The sequence below is a fragment of the Elaeis guineensis genome, chromosome 4, assembly GCF_000442705.2.
Source record: "Elaeis guineensis isolate ETL-2024a chromosome 4, EG11, whole genome shotgun sequence".
In the NCBI taxonomy this organism is placed as follows: domain Eukaryota; kingdom Viridiplantae; phylum Streptophyta; class Magnoliopsida; order Arecales; family Arecaceae; genus Elaeis; species Elaeis guineensis.
This window is the reverse complement of record NC_025996.2, coordinates 7,555,127-7,575,206: the sequence shown is the minus strand read 5'-3', so window position 1 is coordinate 7,575,206 and position 20,080 is coordinate 7,555,127. Positions and strand designations below refer to the sequence as shown.

Below are 20,080 nucleotides of genomic sequence, written 5' to 3'. Positions count from 1 at the left end.
TTTGAAGCATCTGGTGGCAGGTTCATGTATATCAGTGATTTCTATTTTTAAATTTTTGTTTCCTTTACCCATTTTAGTGACGTTTTCTATGTATTAGAGGCCATTATAGATGGAAAAAACTTCTCAGATACGTCTTTTGCTTGTTAATAGAGCAGAACCTTCAACGTTGGGGAGTGAGCAATACCTAACCATCAGCGAAAGAAAATAATAGAAGAAATATTCATCTCTAGGGATTTAACCTACGAAACTCTTATATCAACCTTCCCAAGCTTGCATAATGTACAGGACGTGTGATTTTTATTTTATTTTATTATTTTTGGTACAAAAGGAAGGTCAGTGAACCTCAAGAAGAGAAAACGAAACAGAATGGAAAATATTGCTTAAAATCTATGAAAAACATATAGGATGCATGGATCAGCACGTTGCCAAGGACCTCATTTTTGTTAACCACGTCTAAGAAATCTATGAATCGTGCACGGGAAGTTTTGAAAGGCTCGTTCTTTGTGTCCATCACAGTTGTTTTTTTTTTTTTTTTTTTTTTGATGATGATGATTATATGTGTTTATTGGCGGAAGATATACATTTAAATACGGAAGGACTATCACTGCCCAAGCGATACGAATCACCAACTATGCAATCTATCTAAAAATAACTGTAGCACTCGTGGAGATATTAACCCTTTGTTTGGAACAAATGATAGATTGAAGGAACAATGGAGGAGGATAGATAAATGAGGAAAGGATGGATGGAAATCCATCCATCTTTTCATATATTTAGTGAAATATGAAATGATAGATAGAAATGATTCCTCCATTTAATATAGGAGGAATGAGAAGAAGGATGGATGATATTTATATAACATTTTACTAAACTATCTTTTGATAAAAATATTATTATTATTAATTTATAATACTTATTTATATTAAAAAAGTAAACATTGTATAAATTATAATCTTTATAATGTACAATTATATAAATATTTAGTTAAATACATAATTTTATAAATTATTATTAATAAATTAATTATATAAATAACTAATTAATTTATAATTTAATTTAAATAGTTAATTAATAATATATAAAATTTTAATTACAAAAAGTAAATATAAATAGAGAAATAGAAAATAATTTAATTATAATTATAAAAATTATATATTAAAATTAAAATAAGAATTAATAAAATTTAATAATATATGATTAATAGTATCTATAAAAAATATATAAATAATATGAATGAAAAAATAAAAAAAAATATTATATTTTTATTAAAAAAATTAATAAAGAATAATTTTTCAATATCAAAATCCATCATGTTTCATCTATTTTTTTTCATCCTTCCAATTGAAAAGATATAAAATAATGAGCTAGGTAGATGGACAATCCTCTTTCATCCATCTTCTCTGTAACTTTTTGCATTAAATGATGAATGAAAATTATTCATCCTTTCAACCTCATCCATGCACTCTCTCGTGATCCCAAACAAGCATGAGATAAGTGCTATCTCTTACCTCTTCCCGATACCAAGAGCTGTCACCATGCTCCGATAATCCCAGGGCAGGGCAGCAACCTCATCCACACCACAGCCTTCATGGCATAGAACGCCACACGTCCAGTGCGACACTTGACCGGTGACCAACCGCGCCCCCACTCCCGAGACCTTCATCATGTCTTGTTCCGAAATAAAACAGAAGCTGAGTATCTCCACTGGTGCCAACAGCAACTGAAACCCATAAGATCCCGTTTAACAGAAACCTCACGCACGATCACCTCCAGAGGCGGACGATAGCCCAAGAGACAGTTGCTAGGGCTGCCGTAGGCCAACCAACTCCACGTCGTCGAAGTTCATGTCTTGCTTAAATTCGCAAGAAGTCGATCAATGTCGGTCGGTGCAAGAGCTTGCCTCCCAACACCATCGACAACCAGCTCGAGACACCTCTACCCATCTTAGCCGAGGTGCTCCGACATCACTCGACTTTTCGAACCCCGACGGAGGTAGTAGAATCACTTGCACTGAATCCCACAAACCCTCCTAAGGGAAAATCTATGGAGTTAAATTCAGGAAAAGAAAAAAAAAAACTGAAGATAAAATTGCACATCAACCTGTTGAGCCATCGAAAAAGTTACAAGAAGTCAAAGAAATACATAGGCTATCTTTATTTGTTTGCAGAGAAATTCATCGTCCATTGTCCACAGCAGTTTCACTTTTTATTTAAAATTTTTAATGATAAAAATCTTTTTATTTCTGAAAAAATTATATATCCTAATGATATTATGACATTGTGTTAAAATTATAACTCACCACACGAATGTCATAATTTTTTCATGAAATATCATAAAAAATATATATATTTTTTATCATTAAAAATTTATAAAATTTTTAAATGATGAAAATACCCTACTAAAATTATGACATCTTATGAAAAATTTATAATATCCTATATAAAATATTATAATTTCAACATAAATATCATAATATCACCATAAGATGTCATAATTTTTTCAGAAGAAAAAAAATATTTTTATCGTTCAAAATTTAAACAAAAAATAAAAATGAATATTAAATGATCGTTAAAAAAATGGTAGTTAGAAAATCCAATCAAATGAAGCAGCATATTTTTTCCATACCACATGTCGTATACAAAAAATCTCTCTTTGTTTTCAAATTACGGCCACACCACACACCAACCTTCCAACAAGATGGAGAAGACTGAATCTCGCTGATAATTTCTTTGCTCCAACTGGATCACATTTGTGATGGCCAAGCTCGAAAAGGATGTTCTCACAAGTCCTAGGTCTTGAGCCCAAAAACCAGCCTACATGAAGCTCGAATGAGACGGACATACCCCGTTCCCACATACCGCGGGGGGCTTCTCAGGGATAAGCCAATGAAGCAATATAACGCCCAAGAATAAGCTGCACTACAACTAAAAAGACTGGAGTAGAAAAGCTACCGAGCCACTTGTTTGGAAATCTTTGCATCAAAAAGACCATTCTCTGGGATTATGACATAGCTGGAATGGAAATTTTGATTTGTCACAACACAAAAGCATGGAAGCTCAGAAAGCTAAGACATACCAAGCAAGTCTGGTGCCTAGTGCTAGTCGGAACTCAAAATTACAGCAGGGCGGGACTTCATGAATAACTCAATTTTGGCTCAGATTGACTCAGATTAACAAGCCGAACTTGATTGTAGCCTGGCTCGCTCAAACTCAGCTCATAATCATATAGATCCCTACTCACATTGGTAAAAAGAAATTACCAGGAAAGTCCCTAGACTTTAAGTCTTACCTCGAGAGGTTAATAACTTAATGCAATTGAACCTCAAATCCACTAAAGAGAAGCTTTTGAGAATCAATATTTAACCAGCTGAGCGCCAGTTTGGTCTCAGCCTGAACAAAGCTTCTACCTCATATTCTATTTTAAGTGATTCAACAAAACAATATATATGAACAGGAAAGTAGAAATGGGAACATTCTCCAACAAAACATAATGGGAAAAAGGAAATATTGAATATTTACATAATGTATCATATAACGTTGTTAGTTTGCAATAGCCCTGGGTACACTAGAGCTGTTATCTGCCTCAATGACCTTAATATTGCTGCAAAGTTTGTATGCTGCTCAGCCACTACAAAAAAGATAAAGCAATGAACACAGCCAGCTTAGTATCACCAAGGCATAAAAGACAGGAGACATCAATAACTCATGAGTGGAGAAGAATTTAAAGATGAAAAGTATCATGCCACACAAGAACATTTGGGGCATAAATGAGTAGGAAGAACAAATACCACGCATCAATAATTTAATTCCCTTGGAGAAATCTTCAATGCGTCCCAATACCGGCCGGATCCCACAAGACTGGGATACACATAATTCCAAATATAATGACTTCTCCAGTATTTGTAACATCAAGAGGCACACACTCTCTGTTTCTGGCAGAATGGGTTCTGACTGGTTCGCTTCACAGACCTCTGTAACGATAGCAATTGCTTGATCCTGCACTAAGACTGCTATGTCAGTCATAAAAGCAAGGAAATACTGTACTAGCAACAAAAACAACGTATATTTGAGCTCACTTTTGCACCAGGGTACCCCAGCTGGATCATTTAAATCAACATATACTCTGGCATTCAGAGCAATACCACTTTGTCGGAATTCCTAGTTGCATGTAATCTAAAGCTTGGTTTTCCATAGCATCAAATTCTACTACAATATCCGTGCTTAGGGCCTGTTTCAATTTAAAATTCACCACATCCAGACAATACCATTGTTCTAACTTCTCAATGGTGGCTGACTATGATGCCCGGGCAAACCAACCGCCAAGGCACCTGTCTTTTTTCAGGCCTTAAGGTGGTGCAGCCACCAGAGGGCCTAGATGCTGCTGCTGTCAAAACAGATGTCTATTTTTGCTTTAGTAAAGCCACTGGAATATCCACTTATTTTATAATTTGTAGTTTTTGTTTTTTCATTTTTTTAAGTTTTTTATTGGTTAATAAACTGCAGAGCCTTTCTTAACCTAGCGAATGCAGTTAGCCCAACTTGAGTGTATTTACCCAACCATTTTAAAACAACTTTACTTTAAGATCGCTGTCATCCATTTATCATCTCTCTCATCTAATAAAATAACAATGCTCCATTCAATTGTAAGACCATTTTATTGTCATCCCCAAACCACCCCCCTCTGCCCCCAATTTCGTGATGAGAGAAAGGTTTAGAGGTCAATTGGAATGAGAGGAAGAATTTTTTTGTGGGTGGGGTTTGGGGGAGGGAATTGAGAAAATTAAAAAAAAAAAAAAAACATTTTTTTCTTTTACCTGTAAGCCATGCAAAATCTCAGGCATAGGAAGCTCAGGAAAATGTGCAAGATCAATGAACTCCAGCTCCTCTGCCCTTTTAGCTGCAGTTTTAGCTTGCATGCATAAGAACTTCAGAAGGAGAAAAGCAAGTTTATACATCTGGATAGCAACTATGTCTGAAAAATAGGTCTGCTGAATTGAATCAGCATTTTTGCTAGCTTGATCCTTGATCAGCAGTGATGATCCTCTGTTTGAGGCAGAGGTGACTGCATTATCCACCAGAAAGCCAACAGGAGAGAGAGTGAACCATCCATGTTTGCTCTTAACAAATGATGGCTTTTCATGAAGCTCAACGTCCTCTTTGGTAGTTGGTGGGCAGAAAAGAGTCAAGGTCCTGATCGGCGATTCTCCAATGCGATGACTTCCCCTGCTTATGAAGGCCAAAAGATGAATGATAGTCTCTCTTAGTTCTGAATCCATATCTTTCATGCCCTTACTCCATGAGACCTGATATCTTGCAAGAACACAAATAAGCATGAGGATGAGCTCAGTCAGCTGGAGAGTCTCAAGACATGTATGTGCCTTCTGAATTCTTGTTCTCTTCTTGTTGTGATCATGAGCAGCGAAGCTTGGTGCAGAAAGAGAAGAAAAAGTAACAAATGCTTTTTCAGAAAAGAAGTAGCTTATAGCGGAGTCCACAATATCAGTAGAAGAAGAATCATCGCCTACAGAATAAATTACTGATATGATGACAGCCAGACCAAGTCCCCAGAGGTGCACATGCTTTCCATCATGGTTGATATTGGTAAAACCACCTCCATCCACATTATTTGATAAAGGCATATCATTAGTTAGTTGATCGAATAGTTCCTTTAGTGAAGAGAAAAAATTCACAGAATAAAGCATCTCAGCACCGCCTTTTGTGCGCCCCAAGGTCAAAAAGAAATTCAAAATTACAGGAATATTATCTAGAGATTCTTTCTGTTGAACTTGCTGGAGAATAAGCTGCAGCCGCAGATGCTTTTGTAGGATAGGCAACCAAATCTTAGGAATCAACAAGCCCTTCAGCATTAAATCCATTGATGCCACAGAAAGAGTAGAATATTCAGTGTTCTCTGCATATTTGCAGAGAACAGGTAACAATCCAATACTTGCAAGAGATGCCTCAGCAAAAAGCTTAACTTCCAAATCAGATTTTCCTTTTACATATGCTTTGGGGTAACTGAACTCCACTAATGTAAGAAGCAACATAAGGAGATGCTTCACTGCTTTCTTAAGCATTGTGGTTAATGGCCTGACATCAGCCAAATATTTTATGGCTGATCCTGAAGTTTTTATGAGATGCACAGAAACCGGAAGGCACTGTCTTCTGTCAGTTTGCTGGGAATGTTGTCCAAACAATATCCTGGAGAGAACAAGCAACAATTCCACTTGAGTTGCAAGAAACCCTAGTAAATTGTCACGTGGACTTGGATCTGGAATTAATGAATCCACTGTTGCCTGCAAGCATTCACATACATATTCAATGCTTGATTCAATAAGTTTCCCAGAAATCCCCCTGTCAGAAAGTGTTGATTTTTTGTCTGATATCTGCAAGGAATACAATGCCATATGCATAAATCTAAGGGAGAATTAAAACATGGAAGGAATACCAGCTTCCAATCACTAAACACTAAAATTTGGACGACTAACAAGCATGAAGAAAGAACTTACTTTGCCAGTGTACACAGATATGACAGTTATTAAAGCTTTTAGTGCAAAATGCTTCGAATCTGTAACGGACATAACCAAATTTGCTTCACGCATATGCAAGAACATTATATGAGCTACTTCCTTAGATGCCTTCCAATTACAATGATCCCATAGTTCCATTCCTAGTTCCTCTCGTATACATGGAATGTCAAACATACAAACATTCTTGACAAGAGGCCCAAAGTTCCTCTCCTGCTTCTGTTCACTACACTGGAAAGTTTCTAAATCAAGTAGGAAACCTGACAGCTCCTGAAATGGACCAGGAGTAATCTCCCGACCTTCAAGTTCTCCTTGTAGATGGTAATAAAGATCACTAATTACAAGACTGGTGAGTTCCTTTCCCTTGCTGCAAGCAAAAAAATAATCACGAGTGACTACATGGGCTTAAAACAACTTGCATTAGTCAGGGTATTGGAAATACCTTCAAAATAATGCAACAATATACACATGCATGTCGTACCCAAAATCCTGGCCAATTAAAGCACATGAATTCTAACTAGAGCTTCAGATCGTTCACTTGTATCTAGATTTTAGAGGCCTAAAAAATGGTCAAATATGTTCCCATCCTCCATCATTTAAGAAATTAAATTTTAAATAAAAAACTTTATTTGAACATAGTAAGTTTCCATAATTGATTCCTGATGATTAAGAAGTTGTATGGGACACAAATCAAAGCCTTATAATTTAAAACTAAGGTACATGACAACTATTCCTAACTCCAGGTCTAAAAGGAGAAATTTGATAATTGCTTCACAGTTTAAACACCTCAGAAACGTCCTTTAATTTTGACACAATGAGAAAGACCAGAAGAATTTGTACTGCATTACATCCCAAAGGAGTACATTACTAATATACTGCCTAGTTTTTATGACTGTATTCAGCTCCATACCTATAGCCGCGTGATGAGTATTGTGTTAAAAGAGCAGCAAATGCCGGATGTTTGCTCAACTGCACAGAAATATTTATGAAGTAGAGAAATTAAACTGTACAGGTAAGAATTAGAAAACAATAGCTGAAACCAATATCATAACCAATAAGGAAATTCAAATGATTGCTCAAGGTGTAAGGATCAGCTAAGGAATATAGCACTGAAGAGCACCGTGAATATGGTACAAACAACCTTTCACATTGACATGAATACTAACCTTCTTGGATATCATATGAATTTTCTCAATTAATGATATTGACAGGCTCCCAGCATTAGTAGTTGATAGCTTGCTTATTAAATGAACGATGAACATACAGACAGCCACCTGAAAGAAAAGCATTAAAATCAAACAGCAGTTCAACTAAATTTGCATAACATAAAGTAACAAATTGCTAGTAAAAAGAACTATATACAAAAAACAATATATTTTGTGAATGATGAATATCAAGGTTGAAATCTTGTGCCTATCGAACTGTACTATTGGGAACATATTGCATTAGCCATGAACCAGTCTGATGAGGCCAGTAAACATTGGTATTTGACAACTGGCCTTTATCATGTTTACCAAGGTGTATTAACCTTGCACGGTTGTACCCCTCAGAAGAGCTTTTTTTCCCCCCTTCTAAGTCTTTTTTGCTCATTTGTTCCGAGGCATATCATGCCCCATACTGCCACTGTATTGCAGATTCACATTGTACCAATCAACCACCAATATGGTACCTATCTTCCAGATCTAACTCATTCATCCTGATATTATTGACAAGAACACTATGAACCAAATACAGAAAAAAAAAACCAACTCTTGTTTTTCTATTGCTACCTACTAGATCACATCATTTTTCAGAAAGGCAAAGAATGTGATTATGGATGTAGGTGGCCTTAGCTTTGATATGACCAAATACAATGATGAACCAGTACCTATTAAGCAACTTCTTTTATCTAGTCCTGTCAATGGGTCAGGTTCCAACTTGAACCGACCCAAAACAAGACCCAAACTGAGTGCAAATTAGATCAACCTAACCCAAAATCAAACCTAACCCAAGTGCAAATTGGGTTGACCGACTCTGATCTCATGGAGAGAAAGGAACCACTGCAGCAGTCCCCTCTCCTCCATCAACTCCTTTCTGGCAACCTGTTTCTGCGGCCACCTCCTCCCCGCCTCCCTCTCTCCACTTTTTCCCTTCCACCCCCTTTGCTGCCACCTCATTCTCCCCTCCACCCCCTCTCCATCAACACTTCATTCTCTCCTCCTCACTGCTGCTACAGCCGGCACCAATGTCCCCTTCCTGCCATTATCACCAGAGAGAGTGGGATCGGGTTAGGTCAGGTCATGTTTGAGTCATCAGTAAATATTTCGGACCAAGTTGGGTAAGAATCGGGCTGGGTTTCAGGTGAAACCCAACCCTTTGACAGGCCTACTTATGGGTTAACTATGCCATTAGTATATTGTAAGTCATTTTATTTTCCTTGCATTGTTATATTATTCACTCCAAATATACAACTGGCAGGCCTATTTTTATGTATTAACCAGGCGATTAGTAATATTATAAGTCATAACTTCTCCTCGCATTGTCATATCATCCATCCATCCATTCATCCATCTAAACAGATGAATTCTGAGATTACTATTTTCTAAAATTCAAAAAAAATTGAAACCCAATATGCAAGATCAGCACCAAGTTGTATCCAAGCACATAGTCATGAAATTTTGCTCTGGATGTGTTCATTAGGCATTGAAATCTTAGTCAATATGGGGAAAGGATGATGGAAACAAGATGTTTATATGATTGAAAGAACAAGATGGAAACTGATTGCATAAGCATAATAGTTATCCATGAAAAGCAGGACAAAAAGGCAATATAGTTACAAGAAATAGAATGCTGTTTGTCTTCAATCTATACCAGCTGCAAGATTACCTTACCAGAAGAAGTTATAATTTGAGTCTAAAAATGACAACATTTACAAAACTTTCCAAATAAATTTCCCAATTGGTCAAGAATCATACAAATCAGAAGCCATCCGGAAGAGTTTAAGGCCTATCCCATAAGCTGTCTAGGGTGCTTCATGATTTTACAATTGGTCTGTAATGTGTGAATAAGATCCCCTTTTCCTAATAGTGAGTCAAAATCAGTTGTTGGACTTGGGGACAAAATTTATGATGAGCAATTGTGCTTTCAGGATTAACTGAAGGGCTCAGATCAATGGTTATCATTACTCTTCTAGGTTTAGATCACATTATTACATGCTCTCTAAAACCATGTATAGTATGTTTAAAGCACCGAGATGAGTGAGAGATTTTCAGTTTAATAAAGCATTGAACATTTCTCGAGGGAAATTTAAACATTACAATCTATATCACATGGATTAGGGGTGAATGGAAGGTGTGAGGGTGTCTACTTGCTGGATCTGTCCTATTCCCCAATCTTAGGATACACGGATTTGGCTAGATGAGGGATCCTAGATTGGACACAGGTATGCAGACATAACATCCTGACCATGTCATGATTTAGATCATGCTGCACATTTTAAAGACTCATGTCCCTTGTTCATACATATTCATGCTTATTTTACACATTTCCTTGAACATACATGGGTTATATTTGAAAATAAATTGCAAAATCAAGGAATCCTCAATGATAAATTATGCAGGAAATAGGGACTGAAACTTGAACTGTCCACTCCGAATGGATGCAACCATTGCCGTCTCTCCCATGCTATCTTTTCAAGCCATCAGCACCTCACGTAATTATTAGATAAACCATAACTCTATGCTCTCTTACCTTCCCCTTTTTATCTGTCCCGTGCTGCACCTCTCAGACCAAGCAATCTGTTGGCTGCTTTCTCCTTTGTGACCCCATACACTAACAAGCTCGTTGATCTCATCAAGCCCACCAACATCCTGCCTCTACATCTCATCCTCTCTCTCTCTCTCTCTCTCTCTCTCTGAGGTTTATTTGGGGCACCTCCCATTCTCTCACCTCCATGTTAGATTCCCCAAATAGCTGGGTACAATGGTAATGGGAGTCAAACTCATATCATGTGCATGTACCCATGTCTTGCCTTCTTTTAGGCACATTTGATTTGTGACTAGAATCGGAATCGATTGGAATGGAAATTAGAATGACCATATTCCTTGACGTAATTGGTTTGTGACCGGAATTAGAATCGGAATGGAAGTTGAATCCTAGGGGAGAGTAGGGATTACATTTGAGAGATTGGGACATTCCCATTGCCCTCTGGAATCGGGATAGGAATAAGACTCCCCCCAACCAAGTGGGGGGTGTTTTGTTGGAGGAGGAGGGGGTGGGGTTGGTTGGGGGTGAGGGAATCACTCATTCCCGTTTCAAACTCCAACATCCCCAACCAAACATGCTCTTAAATGTAATGTTTTCATTATGTGGTAGTACTGCAGGTTCCAATCTTCGAACAGAGAAAGCTGGATTCTTAGGCTGAGACATGTCAATTCCTAAAGGCAAACAGATTCTTTTCTCACAAGATATGGAAAAGCAGTTGAATTGGTTGATTCAATTGAATAGCGAGATGGTTGAGATCCTCACCCTCTTAAAACCTTGTAATTTTTCAACAATCTTATTCAAGAAAATTCACTTCATAACATCTTCCATGGAGGTAAAATCTTCCTGAGTTTTGAAGAGACTCCTCTAGAAGAGCTTTAGACTTGTAAATTATCTTTAGAAGAGATTTAGAGCAAAAGTATGAAATTGAACCTACAAGATTCATCTAAAAGCAAGCTCAGTTGACAGGTATCGACCTGCAAACGAGCATGTTAAGTCGTAACATAATATTTTGTTGCGCATAGTTGAACATCTGTAATCAAGCAGTGACCTTGTGGATTGCTGCTAAAAAGCTTAAATTCTTGACACACATTAATTAAAAAGAATTAGAAAAATAAGATGAATGTAAGAGATAATAAATGGGATGTAGTAATTAGGTATAATAACTTTGACATTGTTAAGGGGTAAACTGTTAAACTTTGGCATATTTAACATAGATGTTAATTGATTCTTATAGCATACCATTGTTTGTTATTATTACTTAAGAAATGTAGTCACTTAATTCTCTTTAATTACTGCTCTAATAATGGAGAAACCATACCAGCCAAGTACTAGTACACAGGACCGTGGTATACCCTGATTTTAGCAAATGTCCCAAATCACCTCCTGTTGCTCCATATCAAGGTGTATTACCCCATATCAAGGAGTAGTCACCCTGTAACACTACCTCTCATATCTACCACAGGACTGACCCTAATGCTGCCCTCACATTGAAATACATGGTACATCAGACACCTCAATCTTTAAATCCATGAAAGATTCATTGAAACATCACATCCAAATGCTTAAATCCATTCTCTTAAATTATATTTTAAAGTTTAAACAGTTCAGAGAATTGGACCCATATAACCGGATAACAACTAAAAACCAACCGATATCAAATACAGCATCTAACAAACACATATTGCACATAGGTGATTGTGCAAAACCGTTTATTTTGGCATCCATATCTATGATCTCGATGGCTGATCTTACACTGTCATATCCAAAAAATTAAACTAAAGATAATAGTAAAAAAGTCCTCAATTGATTCAAAATCCATTCCCCTCTGTAAGCTTATGCACACCGCGAAAGATGGAGATATCTATTGCTCAGCATAATTGCTTCATTAACGTGAATTGAACCTTGGAACTTTCCTAAAATAAGCTTGTAAACATCAATATAAAATCAAAATACATGAAAGCAACAACTGAAACATGAAGATACTGCATTAGCATATCCTAAAATGTTCCTTCTATATGACAATAAAGTGAGGCTACAAGAGATCAAGATAAAAGTAACTATTTTTGATATAATTTAGGAGAAAATGGCAACTAATTTACCTTAGCATGAAAGATAACCTCCTTGTCATATCCGCTAAATGAATAAGATTTGATAAGCCAGTTCATGATATCACTTTCACACCAGCTTGACAAAATATCCTTCGGGCAGAGTACAGTTGGAGATTTTGATATCTCAGAGCTTAACCTATTTTCAGTCTGCCCCTTGAAAGTATTAGAAGTCTGTTTTTCATACGTTTCATCTTGTAATATTTTTTCCTGAAAGAATAATTCATGCGAAATGATGTCTAAATAGCACCCTGGCACTGGTACCTAAAAACAGGTACAAAAACTTACTTAGATCAGGTGGAAAAGCCCCCAAGTTGCAATGATTGATAATGAAGATAAACTGCATTATCAAAACTTTCTAAATGCATGCTTAGTAAATACCTGAATGACGACCAATCCATCTCATCATTATTCAAATTTTTCTCTAGAAGATCATTTTTGGTTTGAGTAGCTAACATACATGATGACAAGTGTTTCCAGAACATTTCTGAGCTTCTAATCTTATCTAAGACATGTATATATTGGTTTCCTCCTTCCCACAATGCCTTCAAGAAGCTTACAACGGTGAGCAGTAAATGAGGAGAGCTGGTAAAATTTAAAAAAAAAGTGACTGTGTTAAGCACACAATAATTTTGCCAATTAAATAACGCATAATGTAACGAAATTGTGGACAGGAAAAACATCGTGATGGAGGATTAGGACTATGGTCCTTGACTTCAAAATGTCAAGCAGTATAAAGCAAAATATGAGAAGGATGAGCTAAAATTGTACAGATCACTAGACATTATGTACCTTTGCATATACCTTTCATACAACTAACATGATTAATTTGTTATGCACAAGACTAAAGGTAAATATTAGGTTGTTTCACTACCAAATCATGTAATGTTTGACAGGAAAAAATTTGAAAGGCTTAATATTACTTATAAAGTTTCTGATTTTCTGATGACCTATTTTTCCAACCAAGGATTAAGGTGCTGGAGGGCGGTACATGTTACCCAGAATGTCCCATGCCAGAGCCACCAGCACAAAGCATTACCATATGAAAGCCACATGCATGTGCTTGGCATGCCACGGTGCCCATCCATGTCAATAGTTAGCACAGCATGAATTGTGTGCAGCAAGGCACAAACACATGGTACTTGTAACCTCTGTTTCTTACCAGGTACTAGAAATAGCTAGGAGTTAAACACTACCACTGTATACATGAATAATAGCAAAAAACAGAAGTGCATATCACCAGATGTCCACAAAGATAATCGACATGGTTACCTGTTTGCAAGAATCTCAGATCTTTCAACATATTTCAAAATCGAGTCAATGGGACTAGTTCTGTTAGAGCTTAATGGCTCAATAACAGGGGAGCCAACTAGCTGATTTTTCATATCACCAGCAGCATTTGATGGTACCTCCTCTTTCTCCTCAGGCAATATCACAGAAATAAGGAGAGCAGGCTGCGAGGACGTAAATTCCAGTGCCAACAATGTCAAAATCAATAGCAACAGGAATCATAAAAACATAGAAATTCAGACACTTGCTAAAAGATAGGAAAAATGCAGAAAATGGAAAAGCTAGGAACAGGTAAATAATATTAGATGAAAATAAAATGAAATATCTAAGAAAGGCCATTTAAAATCTCATAAGCACAAATCTCCAAAAATCACATGATGCTTAGAGAAAGTAGGAGCTACTTTATATATAACATTATTTTTATCTTCAAACATTAAAAAATCTTTTTTCGTCATATTACTTTCCCAAAAAAGGTTAGTCCTTTCTAAATCAAACTCATCTAACATTGCTATGCATCTCTTCTCATAAATTATAATGCAAAAAAATCCTTCCAATGATCTTTGCTGTTGACCCCTCTAAATGTAATAGTACATCTGCATATTTAAGAAACAGTGTAGGTCACTTACCGTGACTTGGAACAAACAGTGTCAAACCAGTTTGCAAGAAGGGGAAAAAGTTTATTATGTTAGACATATCTTAGGCAGCTAACTCCCTACTGACAAGCCTAACAAATTGCATAATAAAATGCTTTATAACAACTAGGTTCGAGACAAAGATTCAGAAATTATCCAGCATATCACTCAAAATGATGAGATGTGAGTACAAGCAACATCAGTTTGCAGCAGTCAAGAAAATTTTGATGCCTGTGAACTCATACATCAAGGAACTGAAGCAGCAATGAAGGTCATCTCAAAATACAGAAGTTCCTCAACATCTTCCTGATCTGTGTCTCAACTCCTATATCCATGTAGCATCATACAAACAATGTAGACTGAATGAAACACAAACAGATCTTATCAGTTCCATTCCTCCAGAAATTCCAAATGGTCCCGCTCAACTTTCCACTTCATTTTGTCAATTAAAGGTCAGTACATCTTTATTAATCCCACCCCCCCTGCAGATGACCAGGCCCAATAATCTTGTTGGAACAATAACCATCTTTATATATCTGTAGAACTACCATCACAAAAAAAAAAAAAAAAAACTGCAGCATCAATTTTTAAAGTCTTCACCTCCTAAGGAAACATCAACTTTTATCCACTCATACTGATATTAGCATAAGCTTCCAAAGTTTGGAGCCTTGGATAATTAGTTAATTATTAATGTTCAGCAACAGTACTGCAACCAAGCTTGGCTAAAAACCAAAATGCTATTCAAAAGAACCAGGTCGTTTATCTTTTGGACTTAAAATGGAAAATTATGGGAATATAACCCATCTATATGATGCACAAGATGGTGCCTCTGTTGTAGAGTTGGAAGGCGGGGAAAACTTGTTTCAGCCAACAACACAATGTATGTTGCCCAAAAGAAAGCTCTGAAACAACACGTTGGACATTATACTGACAACTTACCATCATGCATAGTGAACAAAATCACCAAGATACTAGGAAAGTTTTTTTTTTTTTTTCCAGCATCTCAATGAATTGAAATAAATTAGATGAACAGAACAACTTGTTATCAAAGGCAAAGGTAGAATTAACAAGTACGTAAGCACCAAATGCAAAATCTAGCACAGTGTATTGCTATCTCATATGCAGATTTTATGGAAGGACCAGTATGCTAATAGATTTCCAAGTAATGATGGTAAAATAAATGCTAAAAACTGTTTATGCACTTCGTAAAAGCCTTGAGTAAAAATAAAGCACCAGAAGCAACTGATAACCCCAAAAGAAAAGGAAAAAAAGAAATCAAGGTTTCAAAAACTGTCAAAATGGGTTGGTGCGAGCAGTACCATACCATTCTGGCAGAAAACCAACTCCAGTACATAGTATGTTGGTATGGGATGCAGTTGTATACCATATATCATTATCTGGTACCATACCATCCTGTTAACAAATCAATACAAGGTGCAGTACTGGTATTGAAACCTTGAATGAAACAGCTAATCAAAAGTGTCCCTAATGATTATTGGAACTCACTTTCCTGACCTTGACTAGATACCCAATATGTCCTCCTTTCACCTTCATAACCTGACCCATCATGTTCCAGTGGTTGGGTATACAAGCAAGGCAAGCCAGATATCATGGATGGGATGGGCCATCAGGACCGGCTTAAAGTTGAAGAAGTCCAAGTTTCCCGGTCAAGATAATCCATTAATAATAGATGAATAGATTATTACAAATAAAAAAATATCTGCAATATATATGAATAAGGAAACCAAGACCTCTCAGGCCTGTGTCTCAAACCTAATTTCACCCTCCTCTGTTTCACTCCCCTTTCCAATAGTTTCCAGATTCTAGTTAGAGTTTTCTCCAAGGTTTTAAATCTTGTGGGACAAAGACGTCCCGATTTCTACATGGCATGGGATGCCCCAGTGTCCCATTTCATCCCAGTAAAACAACCTAGTCATGCATCTTGATAGATATCCTCCATCTCTTCTCCCTTCTTCTTTCCTTCCTTTCTTTTTTTTTTTCTTTATTTTCTTCTCCCTTCATTCATTTCCTTTCCTTTTTCTTTTCTTTTTCTCCCTTCTTTTCTTTTTTTCATTTTTCTTCTTCTTTACTTCCACTTTTTACTTCATCTTTCCTTTCTTTGTTTCCTCTTTCTTCTCTTCTCTCTGCGTGGATCAATTTCTGAGTCCCAAACCCATACCAATACCGTTCTCACAGGAACGGGATGGGATGATCAAGATGCCCCCCATCCCACCGGGATGCAAAACCTTGATTTTATCAATTAAATCCCTAACACTGATATTTCGCATTAAAATTCTAGCACAAGCCCTCCGAAAATATTCCATGCATCGCCAGAATTCGGAATTGCAATCCATTGTCAACTTGGCTTCCATACACTTCTTCCCCTCCTCACCTTAAAACCACTTTAACACTTCTTAGGTTAGGTGAGCAGTTGATCAACACTAGATAAATAAGCCGGTCTTTAGTGGCACCTGAAAAAGACCACTCCAGTCATACTTGCCAGAGAAAAGGGGGGCATATGATAGAATTTAGAGGAAATATTGAAACTTCCCCATGTTAATGTTGGTAGCACCACACAACTGATCAAAACCCCAATCTGCTTCCTTTCCTCATCTCTTCTTTTCCTTTACCCTCCTTTAGTCAAAACAGCTTGTCAAAGATCAGCCTTGCTGACACCACTAGCATCTTAGGACAGGAAATGCTCACCTGGTAGTGGGACAGGTTGGGTTCATGTCAGGATGGTTCATGTCAGGACTGTTGGTCATGATACTAGTAGTCAAACTTATCCAAATCGACCCATTGCCACGTCCACTGGTTTTTTCTATAAGAACTTCAACATGGTTATGTGTATCTATGTGATTGCACCATCGCATGCATATTAAGATGTCATACTTTTAGTTGGTTGTCAGAAGGCAGTGCAATATGAAGAACACCATTAACAATTATCTTGCAGCTTATGGACTTGCAACCTTCATATGTACATTAAGAAATACTTTACCCAAGTGTTAATATTTCATAGAGTTTTAATCAAAGGATGTTGAAATTTGTATCACTACAGTTATTATTATCTTTTAATAGGAAGGGAAAAAAACTGGCCTGATAACAAGAAGCGGAAATTAGAAGGTCAAAAATAGCGATGATCAGCTCTTCATTTCTGTTCACTTCCTCATCTAGAATAAGACAGATGGTACTGCTTAATTCTTTGATCTGAAAGTAAATAACAGTAAATGAAAGCAAATTAGATACTTTGGCAAATAATAGCTATAAAGAAATAATTGCATTTCAGGATTCAGGTCTGTGATATGAAACCTGTGTAGTGTCAGTAAAAACATTGACATTCTCCATCGAATATGACTGGAATCTTGATGCTATGAAGCATAAAATGGAAAGCAGTTTTGTAGCAGCCATTTGCACTGCCTATATATAAAACCAAAACAGTCTCTTAGAGATTCTAACCTCCAGTATATGAGCTAGAAAATGTTCTAGATACTATAGTCTTTACAGAACAACAAAATGATTTATAAAAGAAGATGCCAGAGGTACACATTGACCAAATCGGACAAACAGCTTCAAAGGAAATTTATATTATACTGCTGATAGAGTATAACTCAATGTGACATAGTCAGCAGATGCAGTCTACCAAAACCATGCATGAACTAAAAAATAAATAAATAAATAAAGTATGGTCGAAAAATCGTACATGCATTTTTAGAACTCTGTGCAGTACAAACAATGATATATATACAAGACCAAACAAGTAGTACTGATTTTAATTGAAATGTTTTAAAAAAGAGAACAGGATGACATTTGCAGCAAGTTAGGCAATGCAGCATTTCCCTTTTTAGGGCATGTTTGGATGACTGGGCCCAAAATGCTATAGGAATTGTGGGTTTGGGCATTTACAACCATCTAAATGAGGTTGGGCTAGGTTTGTCTTTATAAATATTCAGAGAATCATTGCAGTGGGCCGGCCGAATCCCATAGGGAGGAAAAAAGACCTTATAGGAAAAAAAAAAAAAGACATGCTAAGGTCTTTTTGTCTCTCTACAGGATTCAGGCCGGCCCACTGCAATGGTTTCCTGGGTATGTATAAAAATAGGCTGGGCTAGACCTCATGTAGGTGGTTGTATTGGCCCAAACCCACAATTCCTATGGGATTTTGGGCCTAGTCATCCAACAGGCCCTTATTTGTTTATAGTTATTGGAGAGGGCCGTTAGGCATTTGACTACCTAAACAAAATTAGAGCCGACAACTCAGCCAGAATACAAGCCTTAAGGTGCATGAGGAAATACAAAAAGTTGTGACTTGAGCCAAACATTAGCAATATCAAAATATTCTGCTATATTACCAATCTATCTTTCACAAGTTCATCATTATTTTGTTAAATTGTCTTGTGGACCTTGAACTTGGGCATCATCTAGATGCCTGCCTAGCGCCTAGGTAACTAGGTTGCTCCCTGGTTGCCTGTCTCTCATCTATCATCTTTCAAAGTTTTGGGCAAAATATCTGCAAGAATTACAAGTTAAAACTGAAAACACAAAAGCAGGCCCAAGATTTATCTTTTTAGTGTTTTCAATATCATTTCAGTCCTTGTGGGCAAGAAGTTGGATGACTAAGGCAAACCATTAGGACCAAAAGGCATTCGTTTTGAGGATGGAATACCAAGAACTGATAACGCGCGCGCGTGCGCACACACACACAGAGTTAGAGAGAGGTGAACTGGGCTCCTCATGACCAGATTTGGGACTGGATCCAGCTAGTTTGCCAGCAATAGATGTCAATGCTCCAACACCCCCCCCCCAACTCCTCTATATCTCATTCTCTTCTTGTGAAAGGAAAAAAAAATAAAAAAGAAATATCAAATCGGAGAGAGATTTACAAATTACAAGTCTCCCTTTCTCTTCTCCCTCTCTCTCCTCTGCACTTTTCCTCATTCTCTCCCTTCTATGCTCCCAATTTCTCCCTCTTCCTCTCTCTTGCATCTGCTACTCTCTTCCTCTCCCTCCCTATAAAGATGTCTAGGATATGATAACTTGTGGGTATAAGATCCTTCACTTGAATGACAATGGGACCAAGTGATCATCATTATATCATTCTAAAGTAAAAGAAAAACAAAATAAAGAACAATTACATTTCTGTTGCTTTTGGACAGACCCGCCACTTGGCTTGCGACTCTATAAATGTATTTTCTCGTACCATGCTTATTTCTGCAACTTCAGTGCTTACTGTTTTAGACATGGTGTTCATCATCTCAAGGTTGCTATTTATCCTGGCCATATTGTTCTTTATCACTGCATGCTAAGTGTTTAATCAAATCTGGGAAGTAGGCAGTTAAAGTTAACAACTCGCTTTTTTCCATTTATCCAGTAGACTATAGGTATTTGTTACAGCAATGTTACAGTTTACTATGTAATGCTAACTGTTTATCCTGTCCTAAGTTATCTCCTTACCCTTCTTCATTGCTACTGACTATGAAGAAGGCCTGATCTGACCACATGTTTCCAAACTTTTGCTGCTTATTTCTGCAACTCTGATGCTTGGTGTTTATCATTTCAAGGTTAATATTTATTCCGGCCATTCAAGTCTTTATCTCTACATGCTGAGTGTTTGCTCAAATTTGGGAAGCAGGAAGCCAAAGATGAGATCTTGCTTTTGCTTATCTAATACACCATAAGTCTGTGTTCCCGTTTATTTCTTAACCCTAACTGTTTATTTCCTGCTTAGTTATCTCCTTCTATTAGATGGGATGGAGGGATGTGAAGATGGCAGAGAAAGCAGTGGG

At 37.0% G+C, this 20,080-nt stretch overlaps 1 protein-coding gene across 1 annotated transcript in view; it reads right to left on the bottom strand.

The window, feature by feature from the left end:
* Positions 1 to 3,331: 3,331 nt before the first annotated feature.
* LOC105044092 (uncharacterized) overlaps positions 3,332 to 20,080 on the bottom strand; it is a 54,537-nt gene continuing 37,788 nt past the window's right edge. Inside the window, 12 exon segments of the mRNA XM_010921889.4 lie at positions 3,332 to 3,627; positions 3,788 to 3,995; positions 4,814 to 6,385; positions 6,509 to 6,893; positions 7,437 to 7,495; positions 7,693 to 7,800; positions 12,370 to 12,620; positions 12,623 to 12,639; positions 12,757 to 12,960; positions 13,648 to 13,829; positions 17,394 to 17,504; positions 17,607 to 17,714. Coding sequence (XP_010920191.2) covers positions 3,527 to 3,627; positions 3,788 to 3,995; positions 4,814 to 6,385; positions 6,509 to 6,893; positions 7,437 to 7,495; positions 7,693 to 7,800; positions 12,370 to 12,620; positions 12,623 to 12,639; positions 12,757 to 12,960; positions 13,648 to 13,829; positions 17,394 to 17,504; positions 17,607 to 17,714 — 3,306 coding nt within the window. The 3' untranslated portion in view covers positions 3,332 to 3,526.